At 46.1% G+C, this 15,001-nt stretch overlaps 1 long non-coding RNA gene and 1 gene segment (V, D, J or C); both read right to left on the bottom strand.

Annotated features, from left to right (window-relative positions):
• Nucleotides 1-1,319: 1,319 nt before the first annotated feature.
• LOC137364491 (uncharacterized) lies at nt 1,320-10,582 on the bottom strand. Of its 5 annotated transcripts, none has more exons than XR_010973115.1 (4): nt 10,465-10,582; nt 9,741-9,909; nt 4,865-8,068; nt 1,320-2,464 (listed from the first exon to the last, which is right to left on the bottom strand). It is a non-coding gene; the product is annotated as an uncharacterized lncRNA (long non-coding RNA). The 5 variants fall into 5 exon arrangements; XR_010973117.1 differs by having other exon boundaries at nt 8,185-9,909; XR_010973116.1 differs by having other exon boundaries at nt 4,865-4,898; nt 5,060-9,909.
• A 1,064-nt stretch (nt 10,583-11,646) lies between these two features.
• LOC137364489 (T cell receptor beta variable 30-like) lies at nt 11,647-14,469 on the bottom strand. The segment is given in 2 exon segments: nt 11,647-14,256; nt 14,407-14,469. Coding segments are annotated over 2 exon segments (354 nt in total).
• Nucleotides 14,470-15,001: the final 532 nt, after the last annotated feature.

The following is a 15,001-nucleotide window of genomic DNA, read 5'->3' on the forward strand; positions in this document are numbered from 1 at the left end:
ACAGGTGGCAGATGAGGTTCAATGCAGAGAAATGTGAAGTGATTCATTTTGGTAGGATGAACAATATAGAATAAAGGGCACAATTCGAAAGGGGGTGCAGGAGCAGAGGGACATAGGTGTATTTTTGTATAAGTCATTAAAAGTGACAGGATAGGTTGGGGCTGTTTTTCTTGGAGAAGAGAAGGCTGAGAGTCGATTTGGTGTTGGTATTCTAAATCATGAGGGGGCTGGACAGAGTAGATGCAGAGTAGATGGGGCGGCACAGTGGCGCAGTGGTTAGCACTGCAGCCTCACAGCGACCCGGGTTCAATTCTGGGTACTGCCTGTGTGGAGTTTGCGAGTTCTCCCTGTGTTTGCGTGGGTTTCCTCCGAGTGCTCCGGTTTCCTCCCACATGCCAAAGACTTGCAGGTTGATAGGTAAATTGGCCATTAGCAATTGCTCCTAGTGTATGTAGGTGGTAGGGAAATATAGGGACAGGTGGGGATGTGGTTGGAATATGGGATTAGTGCAGCATTAGTATAAATGGGTTGTTCATGGTCGGCACAGACTCGGTGGGCCGAAGGGCCTGTTTCAGTGCTGTAACTCTAAACTAAGAAAATGTTCCCGCTCCTGAAAGGATCAAGAACAAAGGGGCACAGATTTAAAATATTTGTTAAGAGAAGCAAAAGCGACATGAGGAAAAACTTTTTCACGCAGCGAGTGGTGAAGGTCTGGAATGCACTGCCTGAGAACGTGGTGGAGGCAGGTTCAATTGAAGCATTCAAAAGGGAATTAGACAGTTATATGGAAAGGAAGGATGTGCAGGGTTATGGGGAGAAGGCAGGGGAATGGGACTGAGGGAATTTCTCTTCCAGAGAGACAGTGCGGGCACGATTGGCCGAATGACCTCCTTCTGCACTGTAACAATTCTGTGATTCTGTGGTTGGGAAGACTACAACCAGGGGCACAATTTCGCTACCACAGCGAGTAAGTTAAGGCCAATAATGGAGATGCATCTAAGGGGGAGATTAAATCAGGACATGAGGGAGTAAGGAATAGAAGGAGGTGCTGATGGGCAGAGATGCAGAGAGATGGGAACAGGATTGTAAACCATGGCGCGGAGTCAACTCCCCCTTGGCCCCTTTATTTCCTTCACCCACTTAATCCTGGCCGTTACGTGGGACTTAGTCCTCTTAATTCAGACTCAGGCTGGGTGTTTGGGATATTGGGGTTACAGGAGAGCCACCCTCCACCTAATCCAGCAGCTACAGTTAATGGCTTAGTACAAAGAGGAGAAAACTCAGTCCTTTCTTTAACTATCAAGTTACTTTATTCACGTTGTTGTACAATGTAAGAATAAGGCTTATACACTTGGTTAGACAAAAGCATGCAACTCAAACTGGGTTATACAGCTAATAACAAAGCTAGCTAGAATTGATAAGCACACCCACTAGGTTACTCTGACCTTTCCCTGACCTCGTCACAGAAAACAAACGATAATTCCCGGAAAGGGGAGAGCTGACGCTGGCCAGACGTTCCGATCTGTCTCTCTCTTATGTCGTCACCGCGTTGCTCACGCAGGGTCTTCCATTTCCACGATGGTTGGTCTCTGGAGTTTCCCGCTGGCTCAATGCCTGAGATTCTCCATACTTATTCTCTTTCTTATCTCTTCAAAACTGTGCTGTCTCTTTCCTGTTAGTTTAGGCCTGCTCACCTCGTTCGTATCTTCTCCTTATTGGCCCAGGCCCAAAGACCCCGGTATATCACCGTTTCCAAATAAGGCTCTATTCCTGTGATTTCTCCCTTGCCTGTCACATAAATTAATTAGTTCAAATTGGTTTTTACCAGCACAGGCCAGTGTCTGAGCTCAGGTTACTTTAGTTCATGTGCTATCCAGCAGCTTGTAACAGATTCTGTACTTCTTGCAGCCCACGGCCAAGGGATGATGTTGTTTATTTTGGGTAACTGTTTCGAACAGCCAGGCCAGGCTCGATTGATCGAATGACCTTGGTCAGTGCTGTATGATTCTATAACTATCTAAGACGCATCAAGGGGCTTGTTTGTTTCAGTCAGAGAAAGACTTATTTTCCCTGTCTCCTAAACGAGAATTGAAGGGTTAAATTCTTGCCTGGGCCGAACTCCCAGATGCTTTAAAAGTTGTTCAAAAGACACCGAATGTCTGAAAGACAAGTTGGTTAACAATTGTCAACAGTTGCTCAAAACCGCCAAATTAGGAATCTGTTCCAGTGAGAGACCTATCTGGGGAGTTGCCTCGTACTTGCATAGTATGAATCATCAGGGGCATGTAGAATAGGGAGGTCTGTGCAACTCCTTGTCAGAATCCTCCGTCCATTCTTTCAACAGTATCATGAACCCATTTACCCCAACTCGTAATCTGTTCTTAAAATGTAGAGGCTACCTTCACGAAAAGAGCCTTATCACATGGATGGAGCATTTTAACCATTAATATTGTATTGATATAATCTGAATCGAAGGAGAACAAGAAGATGCAACAATATCAACAAAATAGCAAATCATGATATATCACTGATGTAACTGCGAGATGTAAACAATGACGTTAGATATATGATAAACAACAGAGGGATGAATATACACTTAGACAGATAAGAGCCAGATAAGTCGATCGATGACAAATATATATCGAGTTCAGAGTGAATAGAGATAAATAGATAAATAGAGATATATATCGATAGCTGGAGGGATCGATAGAGCGATGGATGGACAGACAAATGGAACAATAGATAGATAGATGGAGCAATAGGTAGATATACCGATAGATAGATAGATAGATAGATAGATAGATAGATAGATAGATAGATAGATAGATAGATAGATAGATAGACAGATAGATAGCTATAGACCCCAATCACTGACTCCACTCACTGACTCCTCTCACTGACCCCACTCTCTGACACCACTCAGTGACTCCACTCACTGTCCTCTCTCACTGACTCCACTCACTGTCCTCTCTCACTGACCCCACCCACTGACCCCTCTCACTGACCCCGCTCACTGACCCCACTCACTGACCCCACTCACCGACTCTACTGACTGTCTCCACCCACTGACCCCACTTACTAACACCACTCACTGACTCCTCTCACTGACCCCACTCACTGACTCCACTCACTGTCCACACTCACTGACCCCACTCAATGACCCCACTCACCGACTCCACTCACTGACCCCAACCACTGACACCAGTCACTGACTCATCTCACTGACCCCAACCACTGACACCAGTCACTGACTCCTCTCTTTGACCCCACTCACTGACACCACTCACTGACGCCACTCATTGACTCCACTCACTGTCCCCACTCACTGACCCCACTCACTGACTCCACTCACTGTCATCACTCACTGACCCCACTCACATATACCACTCACTGACTCCTCTCACTGACCCAACCCACTGACTCCACTCACTATCCACACTCACTGACCCCAGCCACTGACTCCACTCACTGACACCATTGACTGTCTCCACTCACTGACCTCACTCACTGACTCCACTGAGTGACTCCACTCACTGACTCCACTCACTGACTCCAGTCACTGACCGCACGCACTGACCCCGCTCAGTAACCCGGTCACTGACCCCACTCGCTGATGCCGCTCACTAACCCCGCTCACTAACCCGGCTCACTGACTCCACTTACTGTCCCCGCTCACTGACTCCATCACTGACCTCACTCACTGACTCCACTGAGTGACATCACTCAGTGACTCCACTCACTGACTCTACGCACTGACCCCACGCACTGAACCCACTCACTAACCCCGCTCACTGACTCCACTGAGTGACACCACTCAGTGACTCCACTCAGTGACTCCACTCACTGTCCGCACGCACTGACCCCGCTCACTAACCCCGCACACTGACTCCACTCACTGACCTCACACACTGACTCCACTGAGTGACATCACTCAGTGACTCCACACACTGACTCCACTCACTGACCTCACTCACTGACTCCACTGAGTGACATCACTCAGTGACTCCACTCACTGACTCCACGCACTGACCCCACGCACTGAACCAACTCACTAACCCCGCTCACTGACCCCAGTTACTGATCCCACTCACTGACTCCCCACTGGCCCCGCTCACCAACCCCGCTCACTAACCCTGCTCACTGACTCCACTCACCATCCCCACTCACAGACACCACTCAAGGACTCCACTCACAGACTCCACTCACTGCCTCCACTCACTGTCCCGGCTCACTGAATCCGCTCACTGACTCCACTCACTGCCTCCACTCACTGTCCCAGCTCACTGACACCACTTACGGACTCCACTTACAGACTCCACTCACTGCCTCCGCTCACTGACTCCGCTCAATGACTCCACCACTACATCAACTCACTGTCCCCGTTCACTGACCCCACTTACTCCTCCACTTACAGACTCCACTCACTGCCTATGCACACTGACTCCACTCACTGACTCCACTTACTGTTTCCGCTCACTGACCCCACTTAGTGACCCCACTCACTGACCCCACACACTGATCCCACTCACTGACTCCACTCATTGACTCCACTCACTGACCCCATTCAATCTCCCAGATCAATCCCAAAAATAATCCTTCATTCTCCAGATGTATCCCAGTAATTTTCCCTCATTGTCTCTATCTCTGTCTCCCTCTCTGTCTCAGTCTCTTTAACTCTACCTGTCGTTTTTCGTCTCACTCTCCTCTCTCTCTCACTGGATCACTCTCTCTTTCACACACACATACACTCTCTTTCTCTCTCGAACAAAGTGGGTGTCCTTGTCCTGTTGATGTATATCAAGCTGGATCTACATGATCTCCTGCTCTTTCAGTTTTCTCACTAAATCCTTCTCAAAGCCATTACCCGGTCCATGGTCCAGGATCCCCCTCTGCTGTCCCTGTGGAGAAGGTAAACACAGTGTCAGTGCATAAAAACCCAGATTACTGTCATTGATTCCTGATAGTTACATTCTGAGATCTCGTGACATCTTTATTAATCATTCATTGCACCCTCGGCAGTACCTGTAAATCTAGTGTGTCACTACAATCATAACTCAACTCTTTTTATTGTAATAAACACTGTCACTCTGCATAAGCGAACAGTAGGTCGAGGCACCGAACGGTTTTTCCCTCCACAGGTGTATCCTGCTGCCTTTGGGGTTTTTGTTGAACAGCGCCATCTCTCAGTCACTGTGATGTCTCCAGGCACAGAAATACACGGCCGAGTGATTCTCCCGCAGGCTGGAGGACTCCAGGTTGAACTCGGAGTCAGTTGGTCTTTCAGTGGTGAAACTCTCTACCGTCCCCTCTGAGTTCACCCTTTGTGCAGTTAGAGAGGAAAACATCAGCTGCGGTTCCTTCCTCGGGTGTTGGCTGTACCAGTACATGTAAGGGTTACTGGTACCATCCACGGTGCATTTCAGCTTCACCTGCTCCCCAGGAGATTTGGAGAGAGCGGCGGGAGCCTGGCGGATAGTCTGTGAGTTCACATCTGGGAAAGAGACAGGGAGAGGAGGAGATCAGTAAACAGGGAACTTCAGTCCAGTGGGGAGAGAGAAAGAGGGAAAGAAAGAGAGAATGGGAGAAATAAAAACATATCCAAAAGAAATGTTAAGTAGAATTATTGTTCCAATAAAATCCCTTCCGGTGAAACAGGGTGATCAGAGTCAGTAACAGATACATCTTTTACTTTAAGCTGCCCGCTGAATCAGCAAAGGGGAGAGAGCAGGAGTGATGAGTGTTGTCAATAACCAACCCACTCTTTGCAAATCATTGGGAGGAACAGGGAAATCATTAGGAAGTGATGCAGAGATGGTGACGCCCAGCTCAACAAGTTAGAGTGGAGTAGGTTGACAATGTCTCTCTCTCTATCTATCTATCTATCTATCTATCTATCTATCTATCTATCTATCTATCTCAATCCGCCTTCCTCTCTCTTTCTTACTCTTTGTTTCTCACTCTCTCTCTCTCTCTGCATGTATCGAGTTTTATGTCTCCCATTCTTTCACTCTCTTTCTCTCTCTGTATCTGTGTGTGCGTGTGTGTCTCTGTGTGTGTGTGTGTCTGTGTGTGTGTCTGTGTGTGTCTGTGTGTGTCTGTGCTTGTTTGCATCTTTCTGTCTCTGTCTCCCTCTGTCCCATTCATTTTTCCTCTCTATGTCTCCCTGATTCACCCTTTCGGTCTCTGTGTTTCATCACCGGATGTATTGAGTTCCTGTGCATTGGGGGTTGTTTTCCTCTGTGTAGTGAAGGTTAGAGGGAGATTAACCAGACTGGTACCAGGGATGAGGGACTTCAGTTACTGTGGAGAGACTGGAGAAGCTGGGGGTTTCTCTCCTTAAAGCAGAGAAGGTTAATGGTAGATGTGATACAGATATTCAAGATCATAGAGGATTTTGATAGATAATTGATGACAAACCACATCATCTCCTGGTCAATATCTGGAAAATCTATAAAAAGATGGTCAATCATTACATTATTGCAGTATTTTTAATTATTTCATACAAAGTGTAATCACCTAAAGATAGAGTTAGATCGATAGAGAGATAGATAACCAGTTCGAGATATAGATATATAGAGAGACAGAGAGATAGATAACCAGGTACAGAGATAAATAGACAGAGAGACAGAGAGATATAAAACCAGGTAGAGAGATAGATAGAGAGATAGACAACCAGGAAGAGAGATGGATAGATGGAGGGACGGAGAGATAGATAACCAGGTAGAGAGATAGATAGATAGAGAGACAGTCAGGTAGACAGATAGATACAGAGGAAGAGAAATAGAGAGATAGATGGAAAGTCAGAGAGGTAGAGAAATAGCGAGCTAGAAAGAGGGACAGTCACTGCCCCTGTAAAAGATAGGAATGTTAATTGGCATTCTCTCATTTTACACCAGCTTGGCAGCTAGTGGGTGAGAGAGGGATGGAGAGAGAGGGAGAGGGAGGAAGAGAGAGAGATGGAGAGAGAGGGATGAAGACAGGGGGAGAGAGTAGGATGGGGAGAGGGGGAGAGAGTAGGGATGTAGACAGATGGAGAGAGAGAGAGAAAGAGAGAGAGAGGGAGCGATGGGCATCTATTGATCAGTCATGATCTCATTGAATGGCAGAGTGTTTTCGAGGTGATGAATGTTCTCCTTGTGTTCCCAGGTCACTGTTAAAGTTTGTTCCAGACTGTGATGTTTATCATGGTCCTACAGCACACTCTGCATTCCCTTTGGAGAAAGAAAACGCAGTGAAATAAAACCACACCGTATCCATCCATCCATCCATCCATCTATATATCTACCTTTCTATCTCTCTACCTATCTATCTTTTTCTCTATCTAATTAAATCCCTATCTATCTATCTATCTATCTATCTATCTATCTATCTATCTATCTATCTATCTATCTATCTATCTATCGATCTGTCTTTATCTGATCTTCACTTCACATTTTAAAATCTTTAATAATCTCTCTAAGACCGCTGAAAGTTCACCCTTCAGTCTTCTCCTTTCTGGAACAAAGATTCCCGAAGTTCAAATTCTCTTGATAACTTTAACCTCTCTCCTCTGATATCATTCCTGTAAAGTCTATTTCACAATTCCCCTGTGTTTCTAAATCTAACCTGTCACTTTCTATTTAAATCCGCCCTGTCGTCTTGTGAAAAACATGTTCCCAATGATAAAAACACCCAACAAGACGCAGCACTGCCTGGTTTTATCTGAAACAGGTGTTTCCTGCTGCCTTTGGGGTTTTTGTTGAACAGCTCCATCTCTCTGAGTCACTGTGAAGACTCCAGGCACAGAAATACATGGCCGAGTGATTCTCCCACAGGCTGGAGGCCTCCAGGTTGAACTGGGAGCTAGTCGGTCTCTCGGCGCTGAAACCGTCCACTGTCCCCTCTGGATCCACATAGTTAGCAGTTCTGGAGTAAAACATCAACAGCGGCTCCTTCCCTGGCTCTTGTCTGTACCAGTACATTTCGATGCTACTGCTGCTCCCCTCCACAGTGCACCTCAGTTCCACTCCTTTCCCGGCTAATCTGGAGACAGCAGCGGGAGTCTGGTGGATAGTCTGTGAGTTCACATCTGGGAGAGAGATGGAGAGAGGAGGAGATCAGTAAACAGGGAACATCTGGTAATGAAAGGAAGACAGGGAGAGGAGAGGAAGGTTCTGAGGGATAATCTTTGTATCTGGCACTCACGTTGACCCAGGATTATCAGAGCCAGGAACAGATACATCTCCCACTTGACACTGCCCTATCAAACAGCAAAGGCAGTGGAACAGAGGAGATCAGTTCTGTGACTAACCAATCCGCTCTTTGCAAATCATTGAGGAAAACATGAAGGGCATGAGGAAGTGATGCAGTGTTGGACACTCCCCCTTCCACCACCCAACCAATCAGAATGGACGTGGTTGCTTTTGATGGTTGAGTGACTGGAGTAAGTGTTGTTAATATCCCCAACAAGGGTGTCTGTTGTTCAGTTTCTAATTTACTGATTAGAAATCTCCAACTGTTCATATCCAGATTCCCAATGAACCTCATCGGCATTCCCACATTAGCCACATGTAGATTTCAAATGATAGACATCTGCATTCCAAATGATTTGCTCCTGTAGGGGATGTATTCGTGTGTTGCTAATTTAACTAGACTCCTAATCCACAGCCTCAGCTAGTGTTTTAGCGACGTGGGGGTGAATCTCACCAATACAGATCATGACATTTCAATGTCATAAATGAATCTGTTGTTTTTTTTTAAAGCTCGTCTAATGGTGACCATTGTTTCAAAATCCATCAGGTTCACTGATGTTTGTTATGGAAGGAAATCTGCCGCCTTCAGCTGGTCTGGCCTACATGTAACTCCAGATCCACAGCAATGTGGTTTACTCTTAAATGCCCTCTGCAATGGCCTAACAAGCCACTCAGTTCGAGGGCAATTCGAGATCGACAATAAATGGAAGCCTAACCAGCGAGGCCCATATCCCATGAAAGAATTAAGAAAAAAACAGACAGATGTTGATTTTTAAATAGTCAGGTGGGACTCCTGGCAAACGTTTTCTGCAACACCTTCCCGAGGGAAGTAGGTGGAACAATATCTGGGTCACACTGGGCTGCTGATCTATTCCACAGCTTGGTCTGTGCTCATTACTGGGTCCATAACCATCAGGGTGGCTCAAAGCTACTGCTGCCACCTGCTGGCGGAAAATGAGCACTGAGATTCAATCTACCGCTGTCCCCTGTCGGGGGAAAATGAGCACTGAGATTCAATCTACTGTTGCCCCCTGTCGGCGGAAAATGAGCACTGAGATTCAATCTACTGCTGCCCTCTGCCGGGGGAAGATGAACACTGAGATTCAATCTACTGCTGCCCCCTGTCGGGGGAAAAAGAGCACTGAGATTCAATCTACTGTTGCCCCCTGTCGGCGGAAAATGCGCACTGAGATTCAATCTACTGCTGCCCCCTGCTGGTGGAAGATGAGCACTGAGATTCAATCTACTGCTGCACCCTGCTGGTGGAAGATGAGCAATGAGATTCAATCCACTGCTTCCCCCTGACGGTGGATGATAAGCACTGAACTCCCATTCATCCGCTGCAGGTTTTTGCAGCTGCGGATCCGCTTTTTCAAACACTGTGCGAGACTACAAGCGCAGAAATAGACAGCGGTGTGAGATGGATTGGCGTCTCTCAGTGCCAAAGTAAACAGTGTATTGCTGGCTCGGACTGCCTTAAATGACTCGGACGTGTAATTGGTAACAGACCCTTCTGTAGCTGAATAGAACAGAACTTCCAGTGCCCTGTCTGGTTGTTGTCTGCACCAGTACATATGGGAATAGCCAGTATTGATCAGCGTGCATCTGAATGTTGTCGACTCTCCTGCTGCAATCGATAGGATAGAGGGCGACTGTTCCACATAGGAGGAGAGTATTCCTGTGGAATGGAACATCGATTAGATTATTATTTCAGTCAATAATGGATTGGAGCAGGAGCTGCATTGCAAGAAATAAAGGGCTTACATTAATATAGCGCCGTTCAGGTCCTCAGGACATCAGAAAGGGCATGCAACCAATGTAGGTACTCCCTCAGTACTGCCTCTGCGACAATGCAGCACTCCCTCAGTACTGCTTCGTCGACAGTGCAGCACTTCCTCAATAGTGCCTCTGCGACAGTGCAGCACTCCCTCAGTACTGCCTCTGCGACAGTGCAGCAATCCCTCAGCGCTGCCTCTGTGACACGCAGCACTCCCTCAGTACTGCCTCTGCCACAGTGCTGCACTCTCTCAGTCCTGCCTCAGCGACAATGCAGCACTCCCTCAGGACTACCTCTGCGATAGTGCAGCACTCCCTCGGTCCTGACACCTGGGGTATTAGTTTTGACTTTGACCTCAAGTGTTCTGGAGTTAGACTCTGACACAGGAGTGTTCCGGACAGAATCACCGCTGACATTACAATACATTATTCTGCACAGTTTCTGACTTTGACTTACGTGGGAAGAGTGCAGCCATCAAGATTAGATAGAGAACTTCATGCAACATGATTTCTTCATTCGATACTAACTCGATGTGTGAACGTGTGGCGTTTTCAGCAACACACTTGCAGGCGGTTTCTATATTATATCCAATTAAATACCCAGCATCCGGTTGTTATTGAGATTGGCAGTCACTTACTGCGACACTCTGCTCCACCCCATTACTTTACATAGCAATGTTGTAGAATGATACAACACAGGAGGATAGGGGGAGATTGAATAGAGGTGTTCACATTTCAGAAAGCGCTTTGATAGAGTAGAATTCAGGGAAACAACCCTCTAATCCCAGAGAGTGTGTACATCCCTTATTGCCCCTGAGAAGGTGGCGGTGAACCATCTTCAGGAATACCTGCTGGGCCATATCAGGGGGCAATTAATAGTCAACCGCATTGTTGTGGGTCTGCAGTCACATATAGGCCAGACCGGGTTGGAACAGCAGATTTCCTTCCCTGAATGTCATCAGTGAATACGTTGCGTATTTATGACACTCCATGTTCAGAATTACTCATACTTTCCATGATAATTTTTTGATTTATTTAATGAATTAAATTTAAATTCCATTTCTGCCCCTGGTGAGAATTGAACTCATGTCTGGGGATCATTAGTCCATGCCTCTGGATTACTAGTCCAGTAACATAACTGCTCTGCTACCATACCTCCTTGCTGAATGGGAGTTAAAGGGTTAAATTGTTCACTGGTCTGAATTGCTAGGTTCTTTGAAGAACACATCAAATGTGACTGGAGTCTGAGATCAAAGTGGGTAAACAGTTTTCAGCAGCTTTTGAACTCGCTGTCAGGAGTCAGGGGTCCCAGAGATGAAGGTATCTGGAGAGGGGTCTCGCCTTTGAACAGTGTGGAACAGCACTCAGGTGGTTAAGGGTTTTGAACTGAGTTAGTTCCTGGGCATTGGGGGGTTGTTCGGCTCTGTGTAGTGAAGGTTAGAGGGAGATTAACCAGACTGGTACCAGGGATGAGGGACTTCAGTTACTGTGGAGAGACTGGAGAAGTTGGGGGTTTCTCTCCTCAGAGCAGAGAAGGTTAATGGTAGATGTGATACAGATATTGAAGATCATAGAGGATTTTGATAGATAAATGATGACAAACCACATCATCTCCTGGTCAATGTATAGAAACTCTATGAAAAGATGGTCATTTATTACATTACTGCAGCATGTTTAATTAGTTCATACAAACTGTATTCACCTAAAGATAGAGTTAGATAGATAGAGATACAGAGAGAGAGATAACCAGTTCGAGAGATAGATAGATAGAGAGACAGAGAGATAGATAACCAGTTAGAGAGATAGATAGAGAGACTGTCAGCTAGACAGGTAGATATAAAGTGAGGTAGAGAAATAGAGAGATAGAGGCAAAGTCATATAGGTAGAGAAATAGCGAGCTCGATAGACAGACAGTCATTGCCCCTGTAAAAGACAGGGATGCTAATTGGTATTCTGTCATTTTACACTGGCTTGGTAGCTCGAGTGAGAGAGAGGAATGGAGAGAGAGGGATGGAGAGATATGGAGATGGAGGGATGGAGAAAGATGGATGGAGGGAGAGGGAAAGAGAGATGGTGGGAGAGAGAGAGGGATGGAGAGAGAGAGAGATGGGGAGAGAGGGATGGAGAGAGTGGGAGAGAGAGGGATGGAGAGAGAGCGACGGAAAGTTATTGATCAGTCATGATCTCATTGAAGGGCGTAATGTTTTCGTGGTGATGAATGGTCTCCTTTTGTTCCCAGGTCACTGTCAAAGTGTGTCCCAGACTCTGATGTTTATCATGGTCCTACAGCGCACTCTGCTGTCCCTTTGGAGAAAGAAAACACAGTGACATAAAACCACACCGTTTGTATGCCTGTATTGTATGGATCTATCTATCTCGCTATCTATCTCTCTTTATTTATCTACCTATCTAGCTATCTGTCTATCTATCTGTTTGTCTGTCTGTCTATCTATCTATCTGTTTTTATCTGATCTTCATTTCACATATTAAAATCTTTAATAATCTCTCTAAGACCGCTGAAGGTTTACCCTTCAGTCTTCTCCTTTCTGGAGTAAAGATCCCCCGATGTTCTATCTATCTTGATAACTTTAACCTCTATGTTCCGATATAATTCCTGTAAAGTCTATTTCATAATTCCCCTGGGTTTCTATATCTAACCTGTCACTTTCTTTTTAAATCCGCCCTGTCATCTTGCGAAAAACATGTTCCCAATTATAAAAAACACCCAACAGGATGCAGCACCACCTGGTTTTATCTGAAACAGGTGTTTCCTGCTGCCTTTGGGGATTTTGTTGAACTGCTCCATCTCTCTGAGTCACTGTGAAGACACCAGGCACAGAAATACACGGCCGAGTGATTCTCCCGCAGGCTGGAGGACTCCAGGTTGAACTGGGAGCTAGTCGGTCTCTCAGCGGTGAAACCGTCCACCGTCCCCTCTGGATCCACATAGTTAGCAGTATTGGAGTAAAACATCAACAGCGGCTCCTTCCCCGGCTCTTGTCTGTACCAGTACATTTCGATGCTACTGCTGCTCCCCTCCACAGTGCACCTCAGTTCCACTCCTTTCCCAGGAAATCTGGAGACAGCGGCGGGAGTCTGGTGGATAGTCTGTGAGTTCACATCTGGGAGAGAGAAGGAGAGAGGAGGAGATCAGTAAACAGGGAACTTCTGGGAATGAAAGGAAGACAGGGAGAGGAGAGGAAAGTTATTCACGAGTATTTCATTCTCACTTACAATGAAACAGGATTATCAGACCTAGTAACTGATACATCTTTCAGTACAACTTGTTCTCTTAATAGACACAGGAGTGAGAGCAGGAGCTTAGAGTCTTGTGAGGGTCCAAATCCACTCTTTACAAATCATTGGGAGGAACATGAAGAGCAGTAGGAAGTTATACAATGTTGGAGACGCCCATTCCCCCAGTTCAACAAATCACAATCAAATTGGTTGCCAATCTCCTTCTCTCTCTCTCTCTCTCTCTCTCTCTCTCACTTTACGTTCCGCTCTCTCCCTTTCTCTCCGACTCACTCTCTCTCTCTCTCTCCCAATCTCTTACTTTTACTATCTCTTTAGTTCTTTCTCTGTCACTGTCTTTCTCTCTATCTCTGTCTCCCTATCTGTCTCAGGCTTTTTTAAAATCTCTGTCTCTCTTTCCCTCCTTCTCTCTCTCGCTGTCCACTCTCTCTCTCTCTCATTATGTCTCTCTCACTGTCTCGCTGTCTTTGGCTCTATCTGTGTCTCCCTGACTCGTGACATCCCGATTAATCGTTCTTTGCACCCTCGCCAGTATCTGTAAATTCAATTTGTCACTACAATCATAACTCAATTCTTTTTATTATAATAAACACTATCACTCTGCACAAGTGAGGCACAGAACAATTTTATCCTCCACAGGTGTTTCCTGCTGCCTTTGGTGTTTTTGTTGAACTGCTTCATCTCTCTGAGTCACTGTGAATACTCCAGGCACAGAAATACACGGCCGAGTGATTCTCCCGCAGGCTGGAGGACTCCAGGTAGAACTCGGAGCCAGTTGGTCTTTCGGCGGTGAAACCCTCCACCGTCCCCTCTGAGTTCACGTTTTGTACAGTTAGTGAGTAAAACATCAGCTGCGGCTTCTTCCCTGGGTATTGTCTGTACCAGTACATGTAAGGGTTACTGGTGCCATCCACGGTGCATTTCAGCTTCACCTGCTCCCCAGAAAATTTGGAGACAGCGGCGGGAGTCTGGCGGATAGTCTGTGAGTTCACATCTGGGAAAGAGACAGGGAGAGGAGGAGATCAGTAAACAGGGAACTTCAGTCCAGTGGGGAGAGAGAAAGGGAGAAAGAAAGAGAGATGTAAATAAAAACATAACATAAAGAAATGTTAAATAGAATTATTGTTTCAATAAAATCCCTTACAGTGAAACAGGGTGAGCAGAGTCAGTAATAGATACATCTTTTACTTTAAGCTGCCCTCTGAATCAGCAAAGGGGAGAGAGCAGGAGTGATGAGTGTTGTCAATAACCAACCGACTCTTTACAAATCATTGGGAGGAACAGGCAGAGAATTAGGAAGTGATGCAGAGATGGTGACGTTCATTTTCCACATCAACAAATCAGACTCGAGTTGGTTGTCAATGTCCCACTTTCTCTCTCTTTCTCTCTGTCTCTCCCTGTCACTTACTCGCACCGTTTCTTTCTTTCTCTCTGCCTGTCACTCATTCTCTGCCTCCCTGTATGTCTCAGTCTCTTTATCCTAGTCTCCCTCTCACAGATGCACGCATTAGGTCTCTTTCTCTCTCGCTGTGCGTCTCTCTCTCTCTCTCTCTCTCTCTGTCACTCCATCTCTCTCTCTCTCTCTGTCTCTGACTCCACTCACTGTCCCCGCTCACTAACCCAACTCACTGACTCCACTCACTGTCCACACTCACTGACCCCACTCACTGACACCACTCATATAGACATATATAGACATATAAGAGATATGTATGGATAGAGAGATCAATAGATAGAGA

The sequence above is a fragment of the Heterodontus francisci genome, unplaced genomic scaffold, assembly GCF_036365525.1.
Source record: "Heterodontus francisci isolate sHetFra1 unplaced genomic scaffold, sHetFra1.hap1 HAP1_SCAFFOLD_745, whole genome shotgun sequence".
Lineage (NCBI taxonomy): Eukaryota > Metazoa > Chordata > Chondrichthyes > Heterodontiformes > Heterodontidae > Heterodontus > Heterodontus francisci.